The 27,739-nt window shown below is 38.3% G+C and overlaps 3 protein-coding genes and 2 non-coding genes across 7 annotated transcripts in view; 1 reads left to right on the plus strand and 4 right to left on the minus strand.

Moving 5' to 3' along the window:
• Nucleotides 1-143: 143 nt before the first annotated feature.
• LOC135167922 (xaa-Pro aminopeptidase ApepP-like) lies at nt 144-18,495 on the minus strand. 2 transcript variants are annotated; one of them, XM_064131648.1, is made up of 13 exons: nt 17,911-18,495; nt 4,207-4,430; nt 4,091-4,132; nt 3,730-3,909; nt 3,186-3,303; nt 2,709-3,087; nt 2,413-2,533; nt 1,972-2,335; nt 1,555-1,788; nt 1,315-1,469; nt 1,120-1,215; nt 705-930; nt 144-630 (listed from the first exon to the last, which is right to left on the minus strand). In XM_064131648.1, exons 1-13 carry the CDS (start codon nt 17,954-17,956, stop codon nt 608-610), a joined length of 2,208 nt encoding a protein of 735 aa, XP_063987718.1. In that variant the 5' UTR covers nt 17,957-18,495; the 3' UTR covers nt 144-607. The 2 variants fall into 2 exon arrangements, with proteins under 2 accessions (XP_063987718.1, XP_063987719.1); XM_064131649.1 differs by lacking the exon at nt 4,091-4,132 and having other exon boundaries at nt 17,911-18,491.
• LOC135168257 (small nucleolar RNA U3) lies at nt 3,372-3,587 on the minus strand. The gene has a single exon (XR_010300016.1). It is a non-coding gene; the product is annotated as a small nucleolar RNA U3 (small nucleolar RNA).
• Trnaa-agc (transfer RNA alanine (anticodon AGC)) lies at nt 4,505-4,577 on the minus strand. The gene has a single exon. It is a non-coding gene; the product is annotated as a tRNA-Ala (tRNA).
• LOC135167926 (esterase FE4-like) lies at nt 5,034-7,672 on the plus strand. The gene is made up of 8 exons (XM_064131653.1): nt 5,034-5,262; nt 5,503-5,791; nt 5,860-6,045; nt 6,205-6,404; nt 6,502-6,670; nt 6,743-7,054; nt 7,140-7,272; nt 7,380-7,672. The coding sequence occupies exons 1-8, from the start codon at nt 5,071-5,073 to the stop codon at nt 7,558-7,560; spliced, it is 1,662 nt and encodes a 553-aa protein (XP_063987723.1). The 5' UTR covers nt 5,034-5,070; the 3' UTR covers nt 7,561-7,672.
• Nucleotides 18,496-18,910: 415 nt separating the features above from the next.
• Nucleotides 18,911-27,739, minus strand: part of Alpha-man-ia (alpha-Mannosidase class I a) — a 57,666-nt gene continuing 48,837 nt past the window's right edge. For both annotated transcript variants that reach the window (XM_064131651.1, XM_064131652.1), the window contains exons 4-9: nt 23,966-24,145; nt 23,362-23,575; nt 22,950-23,174; nt 22,675-22,880; nt 21,996-22,190; nt 18,911-21,304 (exon numbers count right to left, since the gene is read on the minus strand). In XM_064131651.1, the coding sequence (XP_063987721.1) occupies nt 21,182-21,304; nt 21,996-22,190; nt 22,675-22,880; nt 22,950-23,174; nt 23,362-23,575; nt 23,966-24,145 (1,143 nt within the window). In that variant the 3' untranslated portion in view covers nt 18,911-21,181. The remainder of the gene's footprint in view (nt 21,305-21,995; nt 22,191-22,674; nt 22,881-22,949; nt 23,175-23,361; nt 23,576-23,965; nt 24,146-27,739) is intronic.

Below are 27,739 nucleotides of genomic sequence, written 5' to 3' on the forward strand. Positions count from 1 at the left end.
ACTATCATTGGCTTTTATACCTGGCCTATCTCACCGCAAATCCGATATTACGTTTTTTTTTTTCTTTTTCATTTCCCCTCATCATCACATTTTAGTCCCCTTAATTCAGTTATTTCAAGGCTTCCTGCCAGCTTAGCCGCCAGATAATCCGTTATTGCCCTCGGTCGACGAAAAATGGAGGAAAAGTTGTTGTTTACGGGAAAATTGGAAAGACTAAAAAGATATAATAAACGTACGGCTTTCCGATAGTTTTAATTATTGATTTCAACTCGTCGACAGTTGGTTTAGTCTTTTTCTCTTCCACCGGTGGTTAATTTTTTATCACAAAGTGGAAAATTTTTCCTCGAAACTATAGATTTTCATTATTAATACGGACAGGGTTTATTCGAGGTCCGGGTTTTCCATCTTCGTAATGTAAAATATATCAGAGAAGTGGGTTTTACGGGTACGGGAAAATTAAGTAGGAAAAGTCAATAGAATTTTCTCATAAATATATTTTTCTAAAAAAAATTGAGCTATCAGATTTTTAATAAAGTAGTTCAAGCTTTTCTACAAAATTTATAATAACGAATTGTACTTAAATGCAATATCCAATGCTGTTTGATTCTCAGCTGCAGATCGTGAATGCACCTGGAATAGAAATATTGGAGAAGATCAATTAATATCGGAAGCCTCGTTATCGCAGGTAGAGATGAGCTACTGACCGTGCCATCTATGAAAGAATATCACAAGAATAATGAGTAAATGCGAATTCTTCGAGAGTATGGAGTTGGAATCTCCCGTGAAATAATTAACATCTACTTCACCCTCCTCCGGAATGCTTCGCGTTCGCTTCTCCATCCACTGGTATGCCTCCATTTTATATTTTTTCAGTATTTCAGGACCAACTTCTTCCCTAATTCGTCTGTTGTAGTTGTTGAGCCATTTTCGCTGTGTGCGACAATTTTTTTGGTGAATTCCAAAATTTTTAATGGCCTTTGAACGTCATGGGCTACTTGAATATTTCTATATCTGTTTATTAATTTATCAATAGACCTTCTCCAGTATTTCTAAATAATTTTCCCCTGTAGCCCACGACCTTCAAACCTCTTGTAACGATTTTTTTATGCGATTGCTTACGTGAGATTTATTCAGCATTCTGATATCGATAAGTTTAGGTTCATAAGGCACCAGCGTGACATCTCGAAATTTCAGTAATTTCGCATTTTTTATCTCCTGAAAGAGAAATGAGCCATTAATTCCAAAGATAATGAAATGGAATATCCTGGGAAATGCCATTCAATTGAATTAATTATATTAATCTAATTCACTCACCGCCTCAACAACTTCGAGAACATTTTCTAATCGAATTCCAAATTTTCCATTGCTATAATATCCCGGTTCGTTTGACAAAAAGTTCCCCGGCTGCAGGCGTGTGCTGCATCCCGGTGTGATCGTAGTATTTTGAATATACGAGACGCTAATGGGAGCTGGAAATTGTTAAAAAAATTCGGGTGATATACGCACTTGCATTATTTTAATTTTCACTCATTAATTGAAAAAATTGTGACCAACACTCATGAACGGAAAGAAAATGTCCTATTCCGTGACCAGTGCCGTGCATGTAATCGTATCCAGCTTTCCAAAGAGGCTCTCTCGCGAAGACATCGAGCTGATCAGTCCTCAGATCAGCGGGGAATACCATTGATGCCAATTGAATGGAACCAATGAGAACTTGGGTGTATGCCCTCCTCTGCTCCTCAGTTGGCTCCCCAAAATGAAAAGTTCTTGTTACGTCGGTTGTTCCATCTGACATGAGAAAATTCGAGTTATCCTTTCGAGTGTCTAGGAGCACGTGGGGTAAAATGGAACTCTTGGAAGAAACTTATTTTTCAATTAACAATCAGAATTCCCTTCAAATTATTTAAATTCCATTTTGTCCCGTATTTTATTCATTCAAAATTCCCCAGAAAATGAATATAATTTTTCCACCGAAATACTGTCCTCCCGAATCAATGACCAACGTCGAGTCTCTTCCAACGAGGGCACTAGTCCTCTCAGTGGGTTCATAATGCGGTTGTGCCCCATGCTCTCCATATCCAACGATTGTTGGAAATGCAATGCCCTGATTATAATCCATTTCAAATCTAAAGCTGTTGATAGCTCTCACAACTTGCATTTCATCCCATTCTTTTTCATTGATACTCATCTGGAACTCCATATCAGCCAAAAAATCACACATCACAACCGCATCTCTAATATGAGCTCGTCTCATTCCATTTTTTTCAATATCATTTTTTACGGCTCGCAGGGCAATGATGGGTGAGGGTTTGAACAAACGTTTTGTCAGTGGAATCTGAGGGAAAGGTTTTTTATTTAGGATCATAAGACAGAATTTTTTATTTCCACTCGATTGATTTTTATTCCACTTACAGATACGTATATCTGCCTCGATACACCTTGGGCGTAGCCACAGGGTGAGGGTAACCAGACCTTCGTCCATGATTGGGACAGTGTTCGTAGATCATTCCAGATATCTGAGTAATTAACTATTCTGTAAATAGTAAATAGAAAGGAGGGCAACATGATTAATTTCATCGAGTCTAGTGGCTAGAAGTCATTTAAACATTTTTTTTTACGTTCTTTGGGGGCCTATTTTGCCCCACCCCCCATAGAATTTATTTCTGGTAAATATTGGATAAGACTAGACATGATTGCGAATTTTCTACCTCACACAGTCAGCGTAGTAACAGCCATCGGTTTTCAAATGTAAATCAACACTTCTTTTGATTTTTTTCCGATCGGTGTAAAGAAGAATAGCTTCAGGAGTTAGTACGACGTATGCCCTGAGCACTGGGGTATTGGGGAGGTCCCAACCCCTTATATTCAACAGCCAAGCGATATCATCCAGTGCTGTGATAACGAGGCCATCGGCAGATGCATTCTCCATGAGACATCTGACTTGGTGAATTTTTTCAAGCCATGATTTACCCGCGAATTCATTTTTCAATTCGTAGGCGGGATGATTAATGTCTGCTGTACGATTCACTTGCCAGATTATGTCGATGAGGTTTTTATGGACAGCAACGAGGTGTATCGACCATTCCGCTGTGTAAGGTAAATAGTAAAATAGTCTCAATGGAATAAGGAACGGAAATGAATAATTAGGATTTAAAAATATTATCAGATAATTATCACGTAATTACCCAATTCTTTTTCCCAATCGAGCCAAGTTTTCGCTGGAATTAATTTGGGATCAGCTCCTATACGAGCATCAGAGTTATTCTGAAATTCTTGTTTCAACCACTGGGTCATGGAGGGGACCTATTGAATGAACCAGATACAATTAATTTCCCTAGAATATTTTTTTTTGATTATATTAAATAAAAAATACCACTCAGAATACCCACTTCCCAGGCCTCCCATACAGAGTATGGAAGGTGAACGATCATCGATGACTGCAGACTCGAATTAAATTCAAGTCTACGAGTCGTCCTCACGCTCAGGGAAGAGGGTTATACCTCTTCATCATGGCTGCATCAACTCCACTGTTGAGTAGAGAAAATGTGAAGATATACTACAGAAATGATCCTGTGAAGTATGATCTTAATGTTTCAAGCCATGGTCAGGCCTTACATCGACTCCTCAACGATCTTTGGTTTGGGAAAAAAAATACGGCGATACGCCCTCTACTGGTAGGGCCTACGGACTTCATCCTACGGCGGGACTTGGACTAATGCTCGTACTTACGCTTTCGTGGCCGTATTCCATGAGAATCCAATTACAGTCCAGTTGATGATCTGCCTGAATGTGATATCTCCCATCGGTCCACAGGACGGCTTTATTTCCGGTTATCAGAGCTTCTCCAGCACTACCACGAAATCCCGTGAGGAACTCACGTCTCATATAGTGGGGCAAAACGGTTTCGCTCTGAAATCAGGTAAAGACAGGGGCATAATTTTACCGTGCGGAAAAATAGTAGTTGTCGTCTTGATGATTTTTTCTGGTAATTGAAAGCCCATTAGTTGTTTTAAATCACGCGAAGCCATTAACTCGGTTATGTTGACAATAAAAATCCACGAAAACATAATTATTATTTGATGAAAAATACCTCCGGGGGGGCCTTCCGTGCATGTGATAATGGAATCGAGCTCTGAAATTTTTTTTTTCATTGAATCGTTTCATTTAATCTCGATAAATATAGAACCATGAAATAGGCATCATTACCTGGTGATCATCGTTGGAAGTCACAATATATCCATCGAGGGGCTTATCCTGTACGGATGTCATGCGAATCATTTCGGATCGTAATTGTCGGAGCATGATGGACGAATCATACCGATCAATTGGCTTGCTGGCGTTTCTCCCACCTGGACAGCCTGTTCTCGGTGAGCCATTGTAATTTAGGGCAACTTGAGTTATTCCATATCCGCCTTGATTTAATAGCAGTCCTGATGATGATGATTTAAAAAATATACTCATTCAATGTTGAGTGGAATAATTTTCAAAAAAAAAAAAAAAAATTTGGAGGCGCCGGGTATCGATCCCGGTACCTCTCGCATGCTAAGCGAGCGCTCTACCATCTGAGCTACGCCCCCGATTGAGGATACAAGGTAGCCCCTTAGGCGCGGTTTTATATTTGCGATCGCAATATTCGACGGAAAAAAGGAACAAGAAGAGGGTTCAACAAAATTAATGAGAAAAATGCGAAAAAAATCTCTGGGATGACCTTGTTTAATGCCCAATAAAAAAAAACCGAATCAGATAATTTAATACGTTGGGGATTGCAAATGGCCTCGAGTTGATAATGATTTCTGAACCATTTGTCTTGCAAAAAAAATGGTATTTGATTGTTAATCGGGGTATTTACATGGTAGTATTTTTTTCATGCATCCTGATCGGTTGTTTATCGTGACAAATTATTGAATACTCATCCATCGAGTCCATTTCATTTTCATTGGATCATGCAAGTCATACTGCGTCACGGTTACACAATGTCCTGTTCCTAACTCTCAATCAATTTTCATTGACAGAAACTATAAAAACCACGACTGAGGCCTAAAAAAAAAGAGTTTTGTTGTGAGCATCGCGATGTGGTTGATACGAATAATTGTTTGCTGCTTGGCATTGGGATTATCCCGTGGGGCTGATGAAGTTGAGGTGTCCATCTCTCAAGGGGCCCTCAGAGGGGTGAAAACAAAAACCATTCGAAATGGAGTGGAATATTACAGCTTCAAGGGAATACCTTATGCGAAACCTATGACTGGGGCCAATAAATTCAAAGTAATATGTTTTTTCAACTATTTAATGTCATTTAACAATAATTGAAAAACCGATTTGAAACTTATTTGATAAAAAAATTTGTAGCTCGCAAATTGAAAGCTCCAAGGACGAACCATCGAGAAATAACTAATTTTGCATTAATTATTCACTCGCTGGAGCCTCTGGGATTCGCAAAACCCAGTGGTTTCGACCCACATCGGCACGCCGACTGTTTAAAAAAATTAATGAACAAAATTGTAGATTTCTGAGCTCGCAGGGGGTTGGACTGGAGTGAGAGACGCCACAAAACATGGAAACACTTGTGTTTTCTTCTGTATGGTGCAGCAGAAACTCGTTGGAGACGAGGATTGTCTCTTTTTGAACGTTTATACTCCAACTATTCAGGCAGGAAGTGGCAAAGCAGTGATGGTGTACTTCCACCCTGGCGGATTCACAGGAGGCTCCGGTGATGATGATCTCTTCGGGCCAGATTTTCTCCTCGAGAAAGATGTCATTTTGGTAACAGTGAATTTCCGATTGGGAGCAGTTGGTGAGTAACTGAAGGTCGTGTTGGAATAAATCGAGTATTCAAATATTCTAATATTCTGCTGCGATCAGGATTCCTCAATACTGGAGATGCTAATGCGCCGGGGAATGTCGGTTTGAAGGACCAAGTTCTGGCGCTGAACTGGATTCGCAATAATATTCGAAATTTCGGTGGATGCTCTAATCGAGTGACATTGTTCGGCGTCAGCTCTGGCGCTGCGTCGGTTCAATATCACATGATTTCACCGATGTCGGAAGGTATCGAATTATGTTATTCGTTTATTATTAGGGAAATCATTTAATTTAATTATTCGCTGTTCAATTTGTAATGAATTCTTCCCTCTGTGCATTTTTTTTTGAAGCGTAAATGCTAATGGGATCGATTTTATGCTAATATTCTTTCGCGTGGAAACACAGGGCTGTTTAAACGAGCAATTATTCAGAGTGGTTCGGTGGCAAATTCTTGGGCCATTTCCTATACTCCGAGGGAAGATGCAATGGCACTTGCTGATAAACTTGGTATTAAGACAGCGGATACTACGGAATTGGTGGAGAAACTCAGTAACATTCCTACCCCCCAAATTGTCGAAGCTAGCGTCGAACTGGCGCATACTCTGGTAATATATTGAATGATTTTATTCAGTAGGGAAGACTTTGAGAAGATATATTAATAAGTTATAACTATTGATAACTATCGAAACTTAATTTTTGTAGAACTTTTTGCGTGGCGACATGCATTGGTTCCTGCCGTCCGTGGAGACAGATTTCGGTCAAGAAAAGTTCCTTCCAGCGGACCCATGGGTGCTGTTAAAGTCAGGAAGGGTGGCTGACGTCGACACCATGATTGGTACGACTTCCCAAGAGGGTGGATTATTCACACCAAGTAAGAAAAAAATTTCATAATTTCCACTGAAGTATTTGGACGCAAAAAAATTTTGAATATTTGTCTGTCCAGTGGTCCTGCCGATGGTTTCGAATTTCAAAGACAATTTCCAGCTATTCCTCCCCAAGGATCTCAACATGACAGACTCAGATCAGATGAAAATGATCGGGGAGTCCATCAAAAAATTTTATTTCGGTGATAAAGAAGTGGGTGAGGGAACGACTATGGAGTTGACTAATCTTTTGACTGATGTTTTCTTCGGCTGCGGATCCATGTTAACGGCTAAAGTCATGAATTCACGATTGACTAGCCCTGTTTATCAGTATTTATTCAACTTCGAAGCCCCATTTGGATTTATGAAAGCCTTGTTCAAGATGGAGGGAGGTAATCCTAAAGATATTTTTTTTATGAAAAATATTCTTAAAAAAATAATTATACAAAAAGAAAAATAAATTTTCTCTTCTTTTAGGGATCGTGCACGGAGATGATATGACATATCTTTTCTATTCGAATGCCCTCCAGAATAAATTACAGGCTGGTTCACGTGTGGAAACTCTGACTGATCAGATGATAGAGATGTGGACGGATTTTGCTAAAGAGGGGTATTTATTACTTTATATCATTATGTAATGTTTCATTGGAATGTGAAATAATGAAAATAAGCTGTATAAATTATCGTGGATTTGATTAATTATGGGTTCTATTTCAGGAATCCCACCGTTACCATGAGCTCGGTTAAAGTCAAGTGGGAACCGATGGGCGATAATGGAAATTACCTGGAAATCAACGACAATCTCGCCATGAAGACGTCAGTCTTCAAAGATCGGGTAAATTTCTGGGCTGGTGTGTATAAAGATGTGCTTGGGGATTATTTCAAACTTTTTAATTAATTAGAGTTCTAATGGAAATTCACCAGTCGCTTAATACGTTTGAGGTAAAGTGTACTTTGAAAAAAAAATAAAGGGCAAGGGCTCATATGGTCCTTTGGTCCTTTTTAGAATAGTGATACTTCAAAATATTTTTTGAATTGTCAAATCGTCATTGTTGTACTGGTAAAATTCATTTTTTTTCGCACGTTTTCTCCCTGAGGCGTTGTTGCACCTATTGCTTCGTCACTTGCTCCGCAGTCTAGAAGTTACTAGGAGAGTAGAGATGGTAAGGAGATGACAAGTACGAAATGGATGAACCACTGTGGTTGCCTATTTCGGTAATTTGCCACTCACTTCTCTAGCGTCAGTAGATTAAGTTAACAGACTAGTGAAGAAGTAAAACATTCTAAAGTTGTTGCTAGCTGACACAATTCTCTATCGAGTAGATGTTTTCCGACGTAACTCCACACAATGTGAAGGGAATATTCCATAAATATCATGTTACATAAACTACGATGTTGCACAACGACAGCAGAATTATTGGAAATTACTTCATACATTTCAATTAATGAAGAGATGATTAAATTGACATGCCGAGGAGAATGCGAAATAGATGAATAATCACTGCCTAAACTCTGCTGAGAGATGACATCAAGATGCTGCGGGATTGAATCGTATTTCGAGATGACGTTCAACATCTGTCTACTAGGGGTTTATCTATCAGCGGTGGTAAATTTTTAGTCTGTGTGGCGCTTTCATTTCTCTTTCATTATTTTATTCTACTGCTGCCGCCATATCGAGTTCATTTTGTCAGGATTTTCCCTTTTCCTGTATTTTATTAGGAATTTTTCCTCGTATTTTCAAACACATCGTATATATGACTCCCACGTACATACGCCCTTTTAACATTGTTCTTCATAAATAATTTTTCCAGGAAAAACTCATGTAATAAATAATATTTTTCAATAAAAATATTTTTCGACAGAAAATTATATTGAATTTACATTTTTTTTACCATATTTCCCATTAAAAAACCCGCCATTTTGTAAAAAAATTCCCTCCCCTTTATTTAGTACATAATGTATATAATCCCATGTACAGTATTCATTTCTATTAAAAATTACATAAATAAATCTGATTTTTTTCTGATGGATCATTTGAATTGAACGTTATTTCCCGCCACGTTTAAGCGCGAAATCGCAGATACCTCTTTACTACTCCTATGATCCTGTTACTTTCAGCGATTTTTCGAGACCAAATATTTGAATTTAAATGCCAGGAGCACATCATATTAAAAAGTATACATGTACATGTGTAAACCTCTTTCTATATCCTACTCTCCTAATACACCACGCACATTTTCAAACCGAATTCAACCTTCAATAAATGAATCCAGCGACAATTTTCGAAGCAGGCAATACCCGATTGTATTAGGAACATAGGATGTGCGAGTAGGTGGCACAACCAGGAGAGAACGCCTCTTCGAATATCATGTTCTCCGGATACATTTCTCACATTTCAGACCCGAATAAACCGGCCCAGTGCCATTATTTGAACCAGAATATCTTCAAATGTATCAGGAACATAGAATGTAAGAGTAGGTGGCACGCAAAAAACCCCAGCGCTTCCTTTATCATCATGCTCTCCTGATACATCTTACAGATTTTCGAGCCGAACAAACGGACCCACCGGCATTATTTGAACCGCAAACCGTTCATAGGTATCAGGGATATATGATGCACAAGTAGGTGGCACGGCGGAACAGCGAATGCTCTTTGTATATCATGTTCTCCTAATACATCGCGGATGTTTTAGAGCTGAATAAATGGAAGCAGGGCTGATATTCACGGCAGGAAATTGTCGCGCGCATTAGGAACACAGAATGTATGAGTAGGTGGCACGCCCAAGCGTGCTATGGCTCCCTATCTATCATGTTCTCCTAATACATATCCTATGTTTCAAAACCGAATTCAAGCCCGGTAAATGCAAAGAGAGGCGACCTGTCTGACTTCTACAACCTCCTGCTCTCCGGATACATATCGAGTGTTTTTGAACAGCCTTTGAGGCGGCTAAAATGAAGTAGAGACAGTATTTCGAACCCGAATATTGTCAGACGTATCAGGAGCCCATAAGGCAGCACCCGGTCGGTCATGAGTATGAAAACTCTTTCGATTTCATGTTCTCCTGATACATATCGTGTGTTTCAGAACTGAATTTTCGTTCGACAAACGAAAGCAGAGACAGGATTTCTTCCGATAGATCAGGAGCACAGAGTGTGTGTGTAGGTGGCACAACCCCGATAAACGAAAGTAGAGGCAAATATTCGAAATAGAAAATCGTCGCGCGTATTAGGAATATATGATGCGCGAGTAGGTGGCACGCCCCGGTGAGATAGAGCTCTATGTGTATCATGTTCTCCTGGTACATATCGTATGCGCTAGGACTGAATTGAAGCCCGATAAATGGAGGCAGAGGCAATATTTCGGGCCAGAATTTCTTCCCGTGTATTAGGAGCATATGATGTGCAAGTAGGTGGCACGTCTGCGATAGAGCTCTTTGCACCTCCTAGTCTCCTAATACATCCCGAACGTTCTGGCACCGAATTCAAGCCTCAATAAGTGGCCAGACTTAATGTTTCTTACCTTATGGCTTGATTGCATCAATTTTTACGTTAAAAATTTTTTATTTATTTCCACGATGGATTGTTAAACCCACTAATTAATAAATAAATAAATTTCTGTATTTGTTTATGTATTAAATTAATATTTATTTAAATAAAGCCCTATTTTTTCTGATTTATTTTGACGTGGTAAACCGAAAAAATTTGGCTCTCCGTTTTTTCAAAATATCTCCGAAACTAAGGGAGATATCAAAATTTTTGTAATAGACTTTTTTGTAAAGCTCAATTTTCTCTACAAAAAAGGTTATGATAACAATTCTGCTATCTCCCTTAGATTACAAGAAATTAATTAAAAACTGGGTAATTGTCCACAATGATTCCTTGAATTTACGATTTCGTGGCTGATTTCAAATGAAAAAATTTAAATAATTCATTGTAGACATTACAACTAATAATATCATTATCATCATGACCGTCATCATTGTCATCATCAGTATATCAGAAATCAAATTAATTATCAACATGAAAGTGCATGCGCTCCACCCTCTGAACTGCGTAAAATCGATTTCGCCAGCGATTAATGACATTTGACCCCCATGTGACATATGTCACCCTTCCTATGTAACAGAGAGAGTATATATGAATATGCCGCGGTGTAGACAGAGAAAAAGTATTCCCTTGGAAAAAAAAATCCATCGGAAAAAAATAAAATAAAATGAATCGCACGAATCGGCGGGAGAGTGAGAGGCTGTCATACGCTAGGAGTATCACTACCACATGACGCCTCACTGACGATGGATAAAGTGCCCAATGGTAACGCATCCAGTGGACAACCTGCTTGGTACCTCCTGGAATCCTGGCACCAGTGAGACGCGACGCTGCTTAAGTGACCGGGTTTTCCATGGTCCCAAGGATCGTCAGCGGTGCTGGTTGAAATTGAGCTAGACTGAAGTGTTCTCACCGAAAAAAGATGCATCAGCCTTTTTTTTCAGCTTCTTTCGAGAGGCCGAAGCGTCGCGGATGCCCGCCACTGGGACAGGGATGCAGAGACCCGAGGAGGTCGATAGCCAGTGGTTAACCCCTTCCATCCCTTGTGCAAGGGTGGAGGAGCAACCGGCGACAGTTTGGAACTAGGGGTGGGAGGTATATCTGTATTATCGGGTGGATTGGACAAATAGGACATGCGTGTCTTGCTGGTCATGTGCGCGGATCTATCGGCCTTTATGATGTGATTAGGGTGAAGTACAAATTTTCTTTTAATTAAAAAAAAACGTTGACAAATAAATTATTCATAGAAAAATCATGAAATTCTCTAATTATTTCTCGACGACAATATAATGACTTTAATATAACACTGACTCTGCCTCTATATTGATTTTTAAAATGGTTCTATGGAACTTATCTTCTCAAGAAGAAAAAATATATAAATAATCGTCTGGTGTAGTAGAAAATGATTTAAAACAATTATTTCCTGTTAGTAAATTTTTATTTATATTTTCTCCAAATAAATTCCATGTAAATTAACAATTTGTATCCGCCTTTTATCCCTCCAAAAGTTCGGTCGCATAAATTATAAACTTTCCAAATGTTTTTTTCAAAAATTATTGTCCCCAGTGGCCCCCAGGTACAGCCGAATCTCAGCTCACCAGATAGTACCAAAGCTTACGTCTATCGGGAGAGAATAAATATAAGAACGACTGAGGATCCGCCTCCGGTTTCATACAAACGGAAACCGGAAGTCATGGGTTGGAACGGGCGGAACACTGGTCAACCAGGGTAGTATGAACCCCCGACAGGGCGCCTGACCTCCCTGGGTCACCAGTATTCACTCAAAATTCCCATCTAACGATATTTAAAGCATTTGAACATTTTTCAAAATGAAGCCCGTTTTGTCCGGTGATAGAATACTTGAATTTCCGTCAAAACGTTGTAAACGTTGGAGCCCAAAAAATTTGCAATCATTCAGGATAGCATAAGGTGGATGGAATTCCCTGGGTTTTCCAGTGGGGGTTAACGTTACACATTACACCAATACATCGAGTCGATACAAGCTACAGATGTTTTTACGCCCGTTTGATTCTACGTCGCAGGTACTAGCTGTCACTCGCGACATGCTCACCTGGTACGTGGCGCGACATTTTGTGTTGAAAAAAATTCCAATTTCTTGCTTCTGACTTTTGCCAAGACTCTCCGTGATGTGTGAGGGATGTTCTGCCGACAAAAGTCAACGAGTCAATTCTCCATAACGATATATTGGAGAATATACATTAAATTTCATCAATGGCAGGTGCAATTACTCGACGATAAGCGCGAGGAATTGCTAATTGCATTTAAATTCGACCATCGCGGGCCCAGAAAATGTCAATGCCACGAATTTAAAAAACTATCAAATAGTTAGGGGTATATAATAATAATAGCACTGGCAATATTTTTTTTGTGTACAGATATTGGATAAGTGACAGCGTCAACGAGCAGGAATGCAGGAGTCCGCGAAGGCTAACAGTCCGGAGACTTTGATTTTATCCGTCGGAGTGGAGGTACTGTGAAAACACAAATAATGAGGGACTTTTTTATACTTCAATTGTGAAAATCGTTCTTCTAAACAATAAAACCAAAATAATAAAAATAAGGCCCCAACAAAAAGCGCGGGATCCCTGAGAGCTTTTGTTAATCAATATAGAAAAATATTCAATGCATGCGAGAGCCATTCGTGGCAGTTGTTTAACACAAAATCAAAAATAGAAAATATATTTTCATGTACTAGTCTGTTACGATTGTAAATAATGTACATATGGACATTACCTGAATAAAAAAAAATCAAAAAAGGAAGGAAAGAATCCAAGTTATCCAAGTGATCAATTACTGCACCGAGAATGTCCTCACGCAATGTCTGGCCGAGAAATACTACCAGGAAAGTATGACGTACAAATATTCATACCTCCCATAATTTCCTCCCCCCGAAATTGTCATCAGAATTGAATGACTCCGAGTCAACGTCTCCAGAGACTAATTTCCCATTCGAATTTTTTAATGCATCGATCATTGACCGCAGGTGTTTTTGAATTGGTTGACGTCTCTTCAAGGCGTTGGTATCCCTGAAGACAATTAGATCAACCCCTGAGCACAGAACCGGTGATAAACCTATTTGTTGATAATTTCGTGTGGCACGCAATTTTTATCTCGTGCTCACGCACGCACTATTAGGATTTCATGATCATCACAATCACGTTCTCTGTCGTCGTGAATGGTGATTTTGTCTAAATATGGGGGTATATGGGTGAAATCTCGGTGAAATCGTCTGCTGAGATCGAGTGACATATTGAGTGACTGATGAGATTGATAACTATGTCAAAAAAAAGCAGATAATTTATTTTAAAAAATCCGAAGGCGTTGGGATGTGCCGACAACGAAGAAAAAACATGCGGAGCAACAGGAGAACACGAGGCATGTGGTTGACGAACAGCGGAAATGTTCATTTTTCGCCCTCATTCGCGAACAATAACAACTGTCGTCATCTACTTCCAAATAAATTAACATTTATTTAATTTATTATTATTATATTTATTTATTGAATTCCACGAAGGGTCTCTCCTTCTCCTATGCCATTGTGACTGTTAATTTATTTTTATTAATAGCTCAGTTAATTATTTTTTACTCGGCGAAGTCTAAGGCTCAATGGAGTCTGTCAAAAGACCCTCGGTATTTTTTTTTGTGAAGCAATAGATTTTTAAACGTTAAGGAATTGTTTAGATGTTTAATAAATCGCGGAGGGGTTGAGGAACGTGTCAACAGTCAATAGAAAATTCAAAATACAAAATATTTCATTTCATTTTTATTTTGACGCCCGAATGTATGGCGCGGGTAGACTATTATGTGTACATGATGGTAAGGGGAAAATCTAGTTGTGTGTCAGACTGGGAATCTGGCAGTTGTTGGTAAAGTACGGTTTAGAAATCACCGGATCGCATGGGGCACCAGGAGGTCGCCGACAGAGCTAAACGCGCTTAGGGTAGAGTGCGAACACCTGCCTCGAACGGAGACCTCTTTCTTCTCCAGAGATCTCTCAGGATTCTCGAGTGTTGCAATAATCAATTGTTGCTTAAAATAAAAAAAATTCAGTTTTTGGTTCGATAAATTTCAGGCAGTAATGAAACTAGTGGACTGGCAAACATTTTTTTCCAGAATTCCAGGACTTCTTAGTACTGAAAATCGTTGCGAAAATTTCCCTGATAATTAATATACGGTACAGATGATTATAATTATATAAATTAAATAAATATATTAGTGAAGTCGAGAGGTCAATGCGTCAGATAATTTTTTTTCAACGAATATTTTTGGCAACAGAATGTTCGGATCTATTTCCTCACTACGCGGAATTTAATGAGACAAATTTTCCACGAGTGATGTCATGACAGAGTATTTTTTACTGTCTGTCAACGGCTCCGCGAATTCATTGATTTTTCAGAACAGCAAAACATCATTTGTGACTGTCACCTAAATGAAAACACGGACTTGGTGAGTAAAATTGAGACAGCCCTTTTTACGACCCCTCAATTTATGATTTATCACCTCGACATTAATTCGAAATCTCAATAATTCATTGTGTCTGCCCCCATTCGCGGTTATCCCCTGAAACTGGCTAGTAAACACTGTAAATCAAGAAGTGAGCAGTCTAGAGTCTCCGCCTTCACCGTCATTGACATCGAGAACCAGCGATTTGTAAAAAAAAATCCCAGGGCCGGGTGAAGCCCTCGAGGACATTAAATCGCAACGGAACAATTGTTCGCAAGCTTGAAAACCCTTTCTATTTCCCCTGCAATCTCATTTTCCCCGATATTTCGCATTTATCCTTGTATTTAGAGCACATGTCTTTTCCCAAGGTGCTCACTAATAATATATTACCAATATCGAGCCCCGCATTATCTATTGTATCTCCCCAATGTATCCTCCCGTTTATCGTTGCCTCCAGCTCACCCCGAAGGTGAACACATAAATGAAAATACATGGCAGGGCTTTTCCACCGCAAAAACGTCCCACTGCAACAGAATACAACATAAAGTTGTGTACGTGGCTGACCTGATACAGACACCAACTTTCTCGCGAGCATAACCCACGTATAAGTAAAATTAATTAGATACATCGCTGTGGGAAAATACGAAAACTTTTTACGATCCCCTTGAATTTACCGACGAGGATGAGGGGGAGAAAAAAGCGAAAACTCCACCTGTCAACCTCCTGTCACAGCATGACTACCTGCTACCCCGCGCTCCTCCTTTTCCGATAATTTACCACATTCATTAGCATTTCATCCCGATGTTATTGTAATCGCTGCACTCCGAGGGCTCCACGGAAGCCTTCATAAATGCTGTTTTTCCCCGCTTTATTTGGCCCTTTTTATGACGTCCAGATGATGTGCGGAGAACCTGCGCCGGTGACCCACCCCAACCCCCGACTCAGTATTTGGCGATGTATTGAGTCGATATCCTGTACGAGGATAAATCGAAGGAAAATTACGAAAATTAGAGTATCAATGGTTTTTGCTATCGATTTACTGTTAAAAGGAGAAACGAAAGGAGATCGAAATCGAAGTGCACTGGGTGACGACATGGGGAGGTACAATGGCATGAGAGGGCGAGCGTAGCACGAGCCTTCGATCTTGTTATTATAAAAATATACATTCCCATCGCCGGAGGAATAGTTTCGCGGGCTAAAATTGTTCGGGGGTGAATGGCGTCTTTCATGTTTATCGGATAGTTGGCGATCGGTGTTCGGATGTGGGGAAATTCTGGGGGGGATTGTCCGGCAGTCGTTCGTATTTTTCGCAATCTCGAATATTCCGCGAACAATATCCGGTCAACTAAAATTCCCCAGTGGTCGGGGTGGCTCGCTAAATATAACCATTTATTGTATAATTAATTTAACATGTAGCGTGGTAATGAATATTCATGTTCTTTCTGGAAGTAATTCGAGCAACCCTCGGCTGGCTGTCGTTTAAAAATAAATAACGGAGAGAAAAAATAAAAATTAAGAAAAATATATTTTTCTACTCCTGTACCAGCCCCCTCCCACCTCCCTTTGAAGAATCCGCTTATTTTCGTGACGGTGAGCCTTGCGAGAGCAATAGTAAAGCGACTGTCTCTGAATTTGTCACGGTGAATTACTCCTCCAGTTCGGCGGAATTTTATGAATCTTCTCACTCAATTTTACATACGCACATGTGAGAGAAATAGCACGAGGAACGCGGACTTCAGTCCGAGGTCGATATTAATAGTTCAACCTAGTCGTCAAATGTTGCGGGCAATGCTCGCTAAATTCTCACGGAAAACGCTATACTGAATTTACCGAGTGAATCGTAATGCAGAGCACTTTATTAACTGAGGAGTCATCGAAAATTTGCTCAATCATCAGCAATAGTGTTTGTCATGCTTTGGAAGATTAAATTTACTAATGGTTTCGATTAATCAAGAGTATCGCATCAAATTTGTATGAGTAGAACTCGCTTATGCAGTTTCCAACGGGTGCCACTCTTAATTATTCAACTTTGATACACAGAGAGGAAATCTCATTGACGATTACTCCTAAAATCGCATAATGATGCAAAGTTCTCTCTCCTCTCTCGGGAGAATTAATATTTTTTTCTGAATAGTTTTCCCAAGGACCGGGGCCTTTTCATGAAGCCGTTATTATGTCAGTCTTAATTGCATAATTTATGTTGAATCAGTTAATGATAGAAGTCACATCCCCATGGTAAATGATATTTGCTGTGTGCAATCAGGTTGACGAATAGTTGATTATGCGTGTGACTCTATCGAGCGCCCCATACAAGATTACCATTCCCCATGAATATTCATTTAATGATTAATATTCATTTATGCAATACGGATTAAAATGTTCAATAGTTGGGATGAATTTTAATAGAAAAATAAACTCATCATTGCATTCGATTTTTCAAGAGTTATCGCAGCTTTTTTTTGCATTAAGAGACATGCTGGTGGCGTGCGAACGAAAATACCCGAATTTTCGTGGAATAAATGGAGAAAAAAAATGATCAGACCCCCGGGAGCCCAATTACGAATGAATTTTCGAGTTTGACATGAGTAAAACGAATATTCGGCGATACAAATTTTTTCCTCAGTGTACTGAGAGAAAATACAAGGAGTGGATCGCGGAATTGGGTCACACATACTGCGGCCACATAATCCGTCGGCTGAAGCGAAAAAAAATAATAGCCCGTCATTTTCACCAAAATCTCTCGATGGGGAATTGGAAATTTTTTTGAAAAATCCAAGATGACTGATTGCTCATTAAATCCAACAAGCGCTTTCCTTTCTCCTAAATGAGATCTATCCACGCCTTCGTTAACTCATTTAAACAATAACGATGATTGATCTGACAGTCACGTTAACACGATGCTATAGACACAAAAGCCCGTGGTCGGGCCCTGAGAATGTGACATTGAACTTAACTCGGTAATAACCGGAGTAGCCGTGCGGTCAATCGTTTCAAGTTAATCCTGTCCAATACCACTTTGATTATTTTATGAGTGTGAATAATCAATCCACGTACGTCAATGAATTTTTTTATTCTTCGCCCATCAAGCCCTCGTGACAATGATAGGCGAGTATTGTGTGTAACGCGGATGTCACATCCAGTGGCCCTTGGGCATAATTTCCAATCAACTCCACTCCATAAAGTTATGAAATATTTTATCGGTCGGTAAATGAATTGAACATTCAATTAGGGCTACTTACCTAGAACGAGAATAATCAAGTGAATCCATCGCTCTGGATTTATCATTTTCACGTCAATCCTCGAGAAGACTTCATTCACCGTGAATTGACATCAGCCAAGAATGGGAAATTTAAACTCTCTCGCTGTAAAAAAAATTGATAAAAAAATCGAGTGTCGAGTAGGCGAGCTCCAACGGTAATTCGCGCTCAAGTGTCATATGACTGAAGATTTTCGATGACGATTTTCCGAGGGAGACACCGTTAAAAAACAAAGACAGCGGTGGTCTATGATGTGTTCCGCCCAGTATTTTTAGATCCCCCGTACTGTGCATCACTGCTGATTCTGCGGTTACTCTCGAGGGTCTCAGGATGAAGAAGTGGGCGAAAAGTGGTGGGAAAGAGATAACTAGGAAGTGGCGTTCGTTCAACAGTTCTTTTTTTGTCTCCCCCCCTCAATCTTTCTTCATCGTGTCAGCAATCAGTTTAGCCCTTGGTACAGCAGTAAATTGAAGCATAAAAAAGTCTGGAGCAATTCGTCAATGATGTGAAAAATTAATTGGGCAATTTTGGCTGTTCATTGAAATGCAGCCATTAAACATTCACGTGTCACATTCATCGGCTGTACTACGAGTAAAATTGTCAATTATTAAGTAGATTTTTGGTCCTCAATAATTCATAAGAAACTGTCAGTTGAAGGAGATATCTTGAGCGAATTTAAACCACACCCTCGAGAAACTCTATTCCGTTGAAATGGACTTGATTCATTCCCGATATCGCTACATATACGACCGTGCCCAAGCCTTTTAAATCCCGTCAGAGGGGCTTAATAGCATGATTCATTATTAAATGAGTGGTTTTGAATGATGGCGAAAGGGGGTGCGATTGAAATTTTAATAGCCTTCCTTTCATATTAATTATCGAGATGAGTCTTCTCAAATTATGAAAAGAACATTCACCATCCTGGCAGGTTTATTTCACCGGATAATTGAATCCGATGAGTTCATAATGCACCAACCAAAGATTTATATTATTGATATTTATTTATTTAATCACTGACTCATGGTAAATTATCGTTCACATAAATTCATTTTCAAATTAAATTCCATTATTACTGTGATTTCCACTTTGTTTTCCATTATTGTTATTTACACTTTTATTTTTTTCTTGATGGCTTTATTATGAAAAAGGATGTCTCAACATTAAATATATCTGTATTTTTATAATGCTTTCATTGTTACATTTTTTTTTCAGATCGCTCTGTCAATTCTGCTGTGTAAATTGCACAATTTTGGAAGTAATTTTTGTTTCATTGAAATGTATTCCCCCCGGCAGTGTAGGCTAAATAAAAAAAGTGGTGGTAGTGTAGATGAATACAATTTTATCTAGCAATTGAAAATATTTCAGATACTTGAGAGTCCCGCGTGAAATTGTTTTTTCTATGCACTTTCTGGGCGTTTAAAGTAACACGCTCTAATCAACAATAATAAATTATTAAATAACTATTCACAATGTTCTCTCATAGGCGATTAATTATTACTATAGATTGCTGACTTCAGAGGCTTCCCTTTAATATATTATTACTATCGTTATTATTTCATTGATACATGTCTTGTAGCTCTTCTCTTTCATTGATGAAAAAGATCGAAGTTTGTTAAATATAAAAATCAGTTGTGGTCGTTAAGTAATTGCCAACATTATGTATAATGAATCAACTATTTCTAATCTTAGAAATAGATGTACGTACATTATCCTTCTTTTTTTTTTATCGCATCATATAAACACTCTGTCGCAGTAAAACAGTAGTTACATTGGAAGAATTTTCAGTAAATGTTTCATTTTACATTATTCGTGAGAAATTATTATCAGAAGACTTAAAATTCTGGAAAATATATTTTTAAAAAACCTGATCAATGCAGTATGATAGTCATCGGCACGCTTAAGTACCACAAATGCCATTAAAATTCATGTTGTACACTTCTTTAATTTTATTCGGAAGATTTTTTTTATCGCCAACACTGGCTCGTTTACAAATCCCTTTTAATCATAAAAAGGCGTGTCATAATCAATTACTCTGTATGAAAAAAAAAGTCAAGACTTCCATTTTATACTTTACATTTTCGTTGCAACAACTACACAATCGCATTTGTCCTGAACTAATCAGTACGACACACTACTCCACAAACCTCATACAGAATATGACTTTCATGTAATTTATTATGTACACTTGTAGGCTCAATACACATTTCCCTAAGTATCGTTTTCTTCATCTCATTAACTCCTCATTTATTCATTAAAATTGTTAGCTAAATGGTTCTCTTGATGATTAGTAAATCACCAACTGTCAAGCATACATGTACATAACTGTATATAGATTGTTTCCATTTTTATCTGGCACCTCAACCGCGCAATCAAGTTTTTCAATCTTTGATTGTAAAAAAAAAATTGCACACAATCGCATCGTTATGGTGAATATATTGGTAATTGGCATAAATTGGAATTTGCATTCATGATTGTTAAGTGTATTTCGTTTCCCACTTGCAGCCTCGAGCATCAATCATTCATTAAAATGCCTCGATCTCTACATATATACCTCTGTTTATTTTTTTGTCCAGGGAAACAAAATTAAATTTTCCATAAATTTTCAACAATTAAAAAATTTTCAGTCGAAGGAGCACTTGTGTGAGGGACAGCTAAGATGAAAAACCGAATGGCTGATGATACTAATTGGCTCGTAAAGAGACGGTGAATTATTTAATGAGCTTTCATATATTTTTATCAGCCTGTGGAAGGCATTCATCAGTTTTACCAAGTTTTAATCATTCACAAAATTCATTACACTAATTTTTCTATTATCGTTACAGTAGCTTCAGCATTATAATACACGATACGTGAAGCTAGCAACGAGTCAACAAATTCACAAATTGAAGAATCTCATTGTACACAAGAATTATTGCCTAGTAAAAAAAAGGAGAATTAGCGTGCGTCCTCAGTTATTTAGGCCACATGAATGATCATGTACATTCGCGCAGAAAAATCGATAGGAACAAGTCATCAATCCCAATCAGTTATTTCAACAATAATCAGGCATTCACACACGTCATCACCATCACCCACATAATCATTTATTTACAATTATTCTAGTCGACGATTGATAGTTCATTTTCACTTCATCTAATTTTCAATCGTTGAGTGGAAATTTCATTAATGCAAAGCGCCAATCGTTCAATAAATTGGATATTTTACCGATCAACCCATTGGCAATTCTATAAAAAAAAATTCAACTGATCTTGATTTATAATATTGGTTCAGCCCGGTAGAATGGCTTTCCTTTGATGGGTAAGACATGTGCTTCTGAATTGAAAACCCAGTCATCGAGGCTTATGAGATTATCATCGCTGAATAGCAGATAGAGATACTGTGAACAAAAAAATTAATTAATTACGAAAAAAATTCATATGCAGTGTTATTAATTTTATTGTTTAATTTTCTCTCAATTTCCTACAACCCTCTGGTTGCATTTCAAAATCCACTCGTAAGCGCGGGTCAATATCATGAATAATTACGACGACAGAGTCATTTCGCAGAGTTCTAGGATCCATTGAAAAGCCCATTGACAGTGTAGGCCCTGAATTAATGAAAATGGCCATATGGCTTATGGCCATTATAGGATTACGATTGATTGTAGGAGTGCAGTATGAGAGAAAGAGAGACGGTATCATTGCGAGGTGGACGACATAAAAAGTTACATGAAAAAATTGACGTACAACGAAAAATGCACTTCATCGGCTTTAGCTTTTAACGCCAGGCATAAAAGCTTACAGCTCTTGACGACCGATGGATGACGTTCAGGTCGATGTATATATTTTTTTTATTTCTACACCTCTTACTCCCCAGCCCTTGTTCTTCATCGTGAAATCAGGTTTTTTTATGCTCTCAGCTGTAAAACGTTAACAGCTCTCCCCCTTCGTTTCCACTGGATTTCACAAACGTGACGTGAATTTATGCGCGAATTAATGAAACGATAACTCGAAATATTTTTCAATTAAAGTGACCCCCGTTGACTAAAGCCTCAGCTCGTGATGTATATATTTGAAAATTTAATTTACCTTCAGTGTCTCGGCAAAGAAGAAACTCTGCTGTACGTCGTCCTTTGGTGAATCTACCAGATACACATTAAGGAGTCCCGTGAATCCTCCTGGTACACGACAATGCTTTTCCAGCGCCTGTACGGCTTCCCAACCCCACTCTCGGTATTTAGGATCCTTGGTAAGCCGCCACATCACGAAGTAGGACTCAAATGTCTACAAAAGTGAATGTCAGAATATGTAAAAAATATTTCCTCCATTTCAACCATAAATTTGCCTGTTCCAACTTTTTTTTTAGCTGAGAAAAACGAACTCATTGATTTTTAATTATTTTCATGAACAAAAAAAACTAGGCATCTATTTTTCATTCGACTCCCCCGTCCCACCCTGAGAAAAACCCTCATGCAACCCCCAGTTTTATTTCTCACATGTTGATACAAAAAAAATTATATTAATACGTACTGGGGATTGAATGAGATTATGTAATAACAAAAAATCACCGAGTGTTGGCGAGTGATAAAACACTCGCAGCCATTCTCAATTGTATTATATTACTGATTGTACGAGTGGTACTCAGTGATATCCACCGAGAAAAATACTCCATAAAAATCACATGTTTTCCATGATTTCAATTGCCGTAAAATTTCTCTTCGCGCGAAATAATAAGAGTAAATAAATAAAAACAAAATAAAATTCATACCTCAGGCCGGAGGATGTAATATCTTTCGCCGCTCCTGAGGCTCCGTGCCTCGTTACCCTCGATGAAGTGGAAGACCTCGGGTCCGAGTTTAGTCGCACTACGATCATAGGATTCGTGACAAGTATTTGTTAGACCCGCAGCGATCTCCATGTATTTATCTGTCACCTCGTTCTCTTTTGTTTTAGCTCCCAGTGAGAACATTCCACCTGGCAAAACGGTCACAAGCAGTTGAGATGAATAACTCAATCAATAAGTTTTCTTTATTTTTAAATTACCTGCAAAACAGGCGAGATGGCCCATTTTATACTCGGGTCTGTCGAACTTCAAATCCATGATATATAGCAATCCACTTGGCGATTTTTTAACCATATTTTTTACAACGGCTGCTGTTGCTTCGTCATACATTTCGCGAGCCTCCACATCCTCTTTTCCTGACTGAATCCACGCTTTCAGGAGATATTCATAAAAACTGTCCCCTAGCCCTCCCAGGGACATGTGATCTACAGAAAAAAATAAAGTGAAATAAATTTAATCTGTCACGTTTGTAAAAATACATAAAAAATTATTTCCCTTGATAATTAATAGTCAGAGTACACTCGAGACATATCCATTATCCGTAAGTGAGTAAGATGGTGTAATTGAAGAGGGTTTAAACCAAAGATGAAAAAAAAATGTCGAAGTACTCACGTTGGCCCCACTTTCCAGTTCGCGGATTGATGTAATTTGGATAGAGTCCCTTTGGCTTTTCCAGATTTTTCAACACTTTTCTCACATGCTCCACTTTACTCCTGAACACTGGATTGCCAGTTATATCACTGAGATACGCAAATTCAAGATGCAAAGTGCCAATTTCAGAGAGAATGCTGCAGCCACTGCTTGCCCATCCGTAATTTCTACTCGTCTGTAAATTTACTCAGTTAATTAAAAGGAGATAATCCAAAATTCATTTGAAATTGAATTAGGCAGAGGGAAGAAGAAAAATTCTCATTGAACAATAATTAATCAGAATGGAATATTAATCTGGGAAATTCATTAGTCACACATCCAATGAACGATTCGTATCAGTAATTACATTGGCAAGTATTAATGATTCTGAAGCGTTGCAATTGCTTATTATTCGGCGAAAATTTTTGTCCGACAATTCAATTTTATGTGCATTAACTTGAATGAATAATCAGTCTGTTGATTAATCAATCAATTCGTCTGGTATGCAGTGACTGTTCGTTATTGAGGCTGCGATACCGATTTCACAGTGAAGGATACAGTCTGAAGTTACAGTGTCTCGACTTACCCCAGTGTGCAGGTTGATGAGGGAATGCGGTATTCCAGTTTCCGTTTGAAACGCCGGTAGCATCCGCTCACCCAGCTGACGAGCCTTCTCTTTGAATATCTCATCGCCTGTGAGGGCGTACGACGATAAAAGACTACCCAAGAAGCGGATATTCGTCTCAAATAATGACACTTCCGAATTCTGAAATAATAATTAATGGAGCCGCCACTTATTATGTTCACGGAGAGGAATATTCGATAAAAATAATTATTAAAATTATCTCTTTTGTCATTCCGGAGCGAAATGTGAGTGCGGAAAATTTTGTGGAACTCTTAGGGATTTTTTTTCGGAGCCTTCCGGCATTTTTACCGGATTTTTATCGGAAAAATTACGATATCAATTAAATTTTCTCAGTCACTTCCGTAATTGGCAAGCAAACTTCAGCTCCGGAATTTTTATTGAATATTTCTCTCCGTCATTCCGTGAACTAATTTTATTTTATGTGGAAAAAATGTTTGGTGAACTAAACTCTGTAGAAAAAATTGTTAATTTTTTTTTCTTGCCATTTTAGCATAATTTAATCCATAAAAAACATTAATTGAATTCTTAGTCTCTTGGAAAAAGACGAATTTATTGATCGCCGACCTTTTCAGATGATCTTTCCACCAGCTTCCAAATAATTCCTCCGTTATTTCAATTATTATCTCCAACATGGGGCATAATTATCAATTATTGCGATGGAATATGTAATTCCGTGGAGTATTGCCCTCTCCTGCCCTCCAATTTATATTTTCAATTTCCCATTCCGCAGAAAAATTAATGACTATTCGAAATAATTATCAACCTGATTTGCACAAATGAAAAATTCATATAAAAAAATCCAACAGAGAAAAATGAATACATTAAATGAGTTCACTTTGAGCTTTAAATGGATTTTTTTCATTTTTCAAAGACAGTCCTTCGAAATAGAGAACGGACTCCTCTTGCAATTCACACAGTCATTCGTATAGATATAGAATCCTCGCGTCGAGCTCTTTCCCAGGGGTTCTAGCAAATATTTTTCGAAGGCGCGGGTCGATGTTAGCGCGCTCGTTATAGCAATTCAACATTGCTAGTGTGTAGGCAACTGTTGGAAGGCTCTAATGGATATACAGTTATTCATATACGTCACCTATTTTCACGCAGAAAACATGGAAATGAAGGATTGAAGGTCAGACGAGAAAAAAAAATGCATTTTTGTCCGTTTGTTTGGCAATCACGAGTGGTGGATGGACAGTCTAGTCAGGGGGAGAGTGAGGGTAGCAAATTATTGGTGAGACAATTAGCAACCACGCCTTCATGCATCCAACGTCTGTGTATTCCTCCCATTTTCCCATTCGCCCTTACCCCCTCCCCCTCCCTCCCCCTTTGTATCTACCAGTTAATTAGGAAATTGAAGTTGACTCGTGAACCATGAAAATTGCTGGTCCATGTTTGCCCTTTTTCTTCTTATTTACCTGGCGCACACTTTTTTAAAAAATTAGCACTGAGCAAACACTCGTTGTGTGAATCAATAGTTGCTCCCTTGCAAAATAGGTGCATCAGGGAATTTAATTTTTTCTGAAAGGATTACGATAGTCAAAAATTTCATTCAATATCGAAGGGTCGTCTAAATAATTGGTTTAGGTGAAAAAAATATGGTCAATAGCAGTGGCAATTTTTTTTTGGAAACGAGAGCATAACGAAAGTATAGTCATTAATTCGTCAGTCATAGAGTATTTTATTGGGAAAACCCTTTGAATTAATTGAAGGATCAGTTTGTTAATATAAATCAACGTCTCGCCTTTCAGAAAATTAAAATATTCTCGCCCAACTTTTTTGCCAGCGGTATTCAGTGTATCCAATTTTTTTTTTGAGGAAAAATTCTTGACAGAAGTGAAGATGTACTTCTGGAAAAGCCCTTGTCCTCCCGGTCCGCATTTTGTAAAGCCGTCGAAATGTAGCGCTAGCCGAGATAATTCTTGTGATACACCTGAGGCTAACCGAAAGAGCTTATGTACGTTTTGAATTAATACATGCGAGGGCTGCGGATCGCGGTGAAGGAGGCGAGCAAGGGAGGGGTCAGTGTATGTAATACATATAAAGCCCCACATGAGCCTCAACTATACCTGTAGTGGTCGGCGTTTCATACACTAATGGTGTACTCTAAGTAAAAGTGTAAGCTTTGCGACAATTACCGCACGGCTGGATATTCAATATGCCTTCCCCCACTGGAGGGGCCCCTTTCCCCCACCTCCGCATGGAGAATTAATTTATCACACTTTCGCTATTTATTTATGACACATTATCATCTGTAATAATTCACTAGTGTTCCCTTTTCTATATTCATTTGCACCGGGGAGAAATATTGACTCGGATAATTTACGTGCCGCGATCGTACTTTTTCATTTCGCGAGAACTATGCAATAAAAATTAATTATGACTATGAATCATTAAAAAAATATTTAGAATATATTTACTAATGGAAATACAAGTATTTGCAAGCTGCCAAAAAATTCCGAAGACACATTTTCCGTCTGGGATTGAAAAGTAATTAATAGATAATTTTTTACCGCATATTACTCTCCATTTTTTAATGGTAAATGTACAAACGCAGGGGGAGTGTATAATTCTCTTTTTTCGCGAAAATCAGGGAGTCTCTGTGGAGTGGATAATATTGCAAATGTGAATGACAGAATTTCCAGGGAATATTGCGCAGCGGGAGCAATAGGATCACAGTGGAAGAGAACTCCTGGGCGAGAAGTGTAAAACAGAGTATCAAAGGAAAAAGTATTCAGCTTCGCTAATGAGCGGCGCAAGCGACGCGTAATTTACTAACTAGTTAACGAATCATTTCCCTCTGTTGGCTTATATTTTATGAGAAGGTTCGATAATTATTCAATAATTATAAAGCTGCTGGTACTTGAAAATCCCGGTCCTTTAATTTATGCCGAAACGAAAAAAAAATTAATAATCTCAGATTGAAAAAAAATATTGTTCCGCTTTATTTCGCGTGACAACTCGATAAGCCAGGAGAGTTCCAGAAAATATGTCTGGACATAAAGTACAGTAAGTTAACGGCGACAATTGTTTTTCCTCGACTTATCGATGGCCAATTAATTTCAGTTTCTTTCTGCATCGATTTTATGTAAATATTCACTTGTTCATCAACAAGTTCTCCATCGGTCGGCCATTTCGGATTAATAAATTCACATTTAGAAAATGGAAATTAACGACTATATCAGATAACCTAGCCATAAATAAAGGGGCCAATCCGTGTCTCTATCTCATACGTCGTACTGAAACCATACATCCGACGGGAAAATTGCAAAATATTACCGCAGCTCCCACCCGCTGTAATAGTAGCGATTTATCCTAATAATACTGCCAAGGTTTTCGGTGTCAGAGATTGTCTCCGGAGTGAAGAAGAAAGACACAGTCCAAAGTGTGAAGAAAAATGGGGAAAAAGAGACGATTTTTTTTTGGAAATATATCCTCGAGTTGTAGAAGTTATTTGTGCTGATCAATTACGAGGTCATGTACAATTTATTATTCATTTAATCCCGTAAAACTAGATAAAAGTCCCTTTCAACTAATTTTATTGGATTTGCGATTTAATTAAATTATCTCACCCCCCTTATTTTTATTATGCCCTTCTTTGTCAAACTAAATGTCTTTCAACATTGCGTGAAAAAAATCCATTTAAAACTGACAATATTGTTATAAAAATGAGGAAAATTCTCGACGAGAAGATGAATGAATTTCTTAACAAACATT

Source organism: Diachasmimorpha longicaudata, chromosome 12, assembly GCF_034640455.1.
Source record: "Diachasmimorpha longicaudata isolate KC_UGA_2023 chromosome 12, iyDiaLong2, whole genome shotgun sequence".
NCBI lineage: Eukaryota > Metazoa > Arthropoda > Insecta > Hymenoptera > Braconidae > Diachasmimorpha > Diachasmimorpha longicaudata.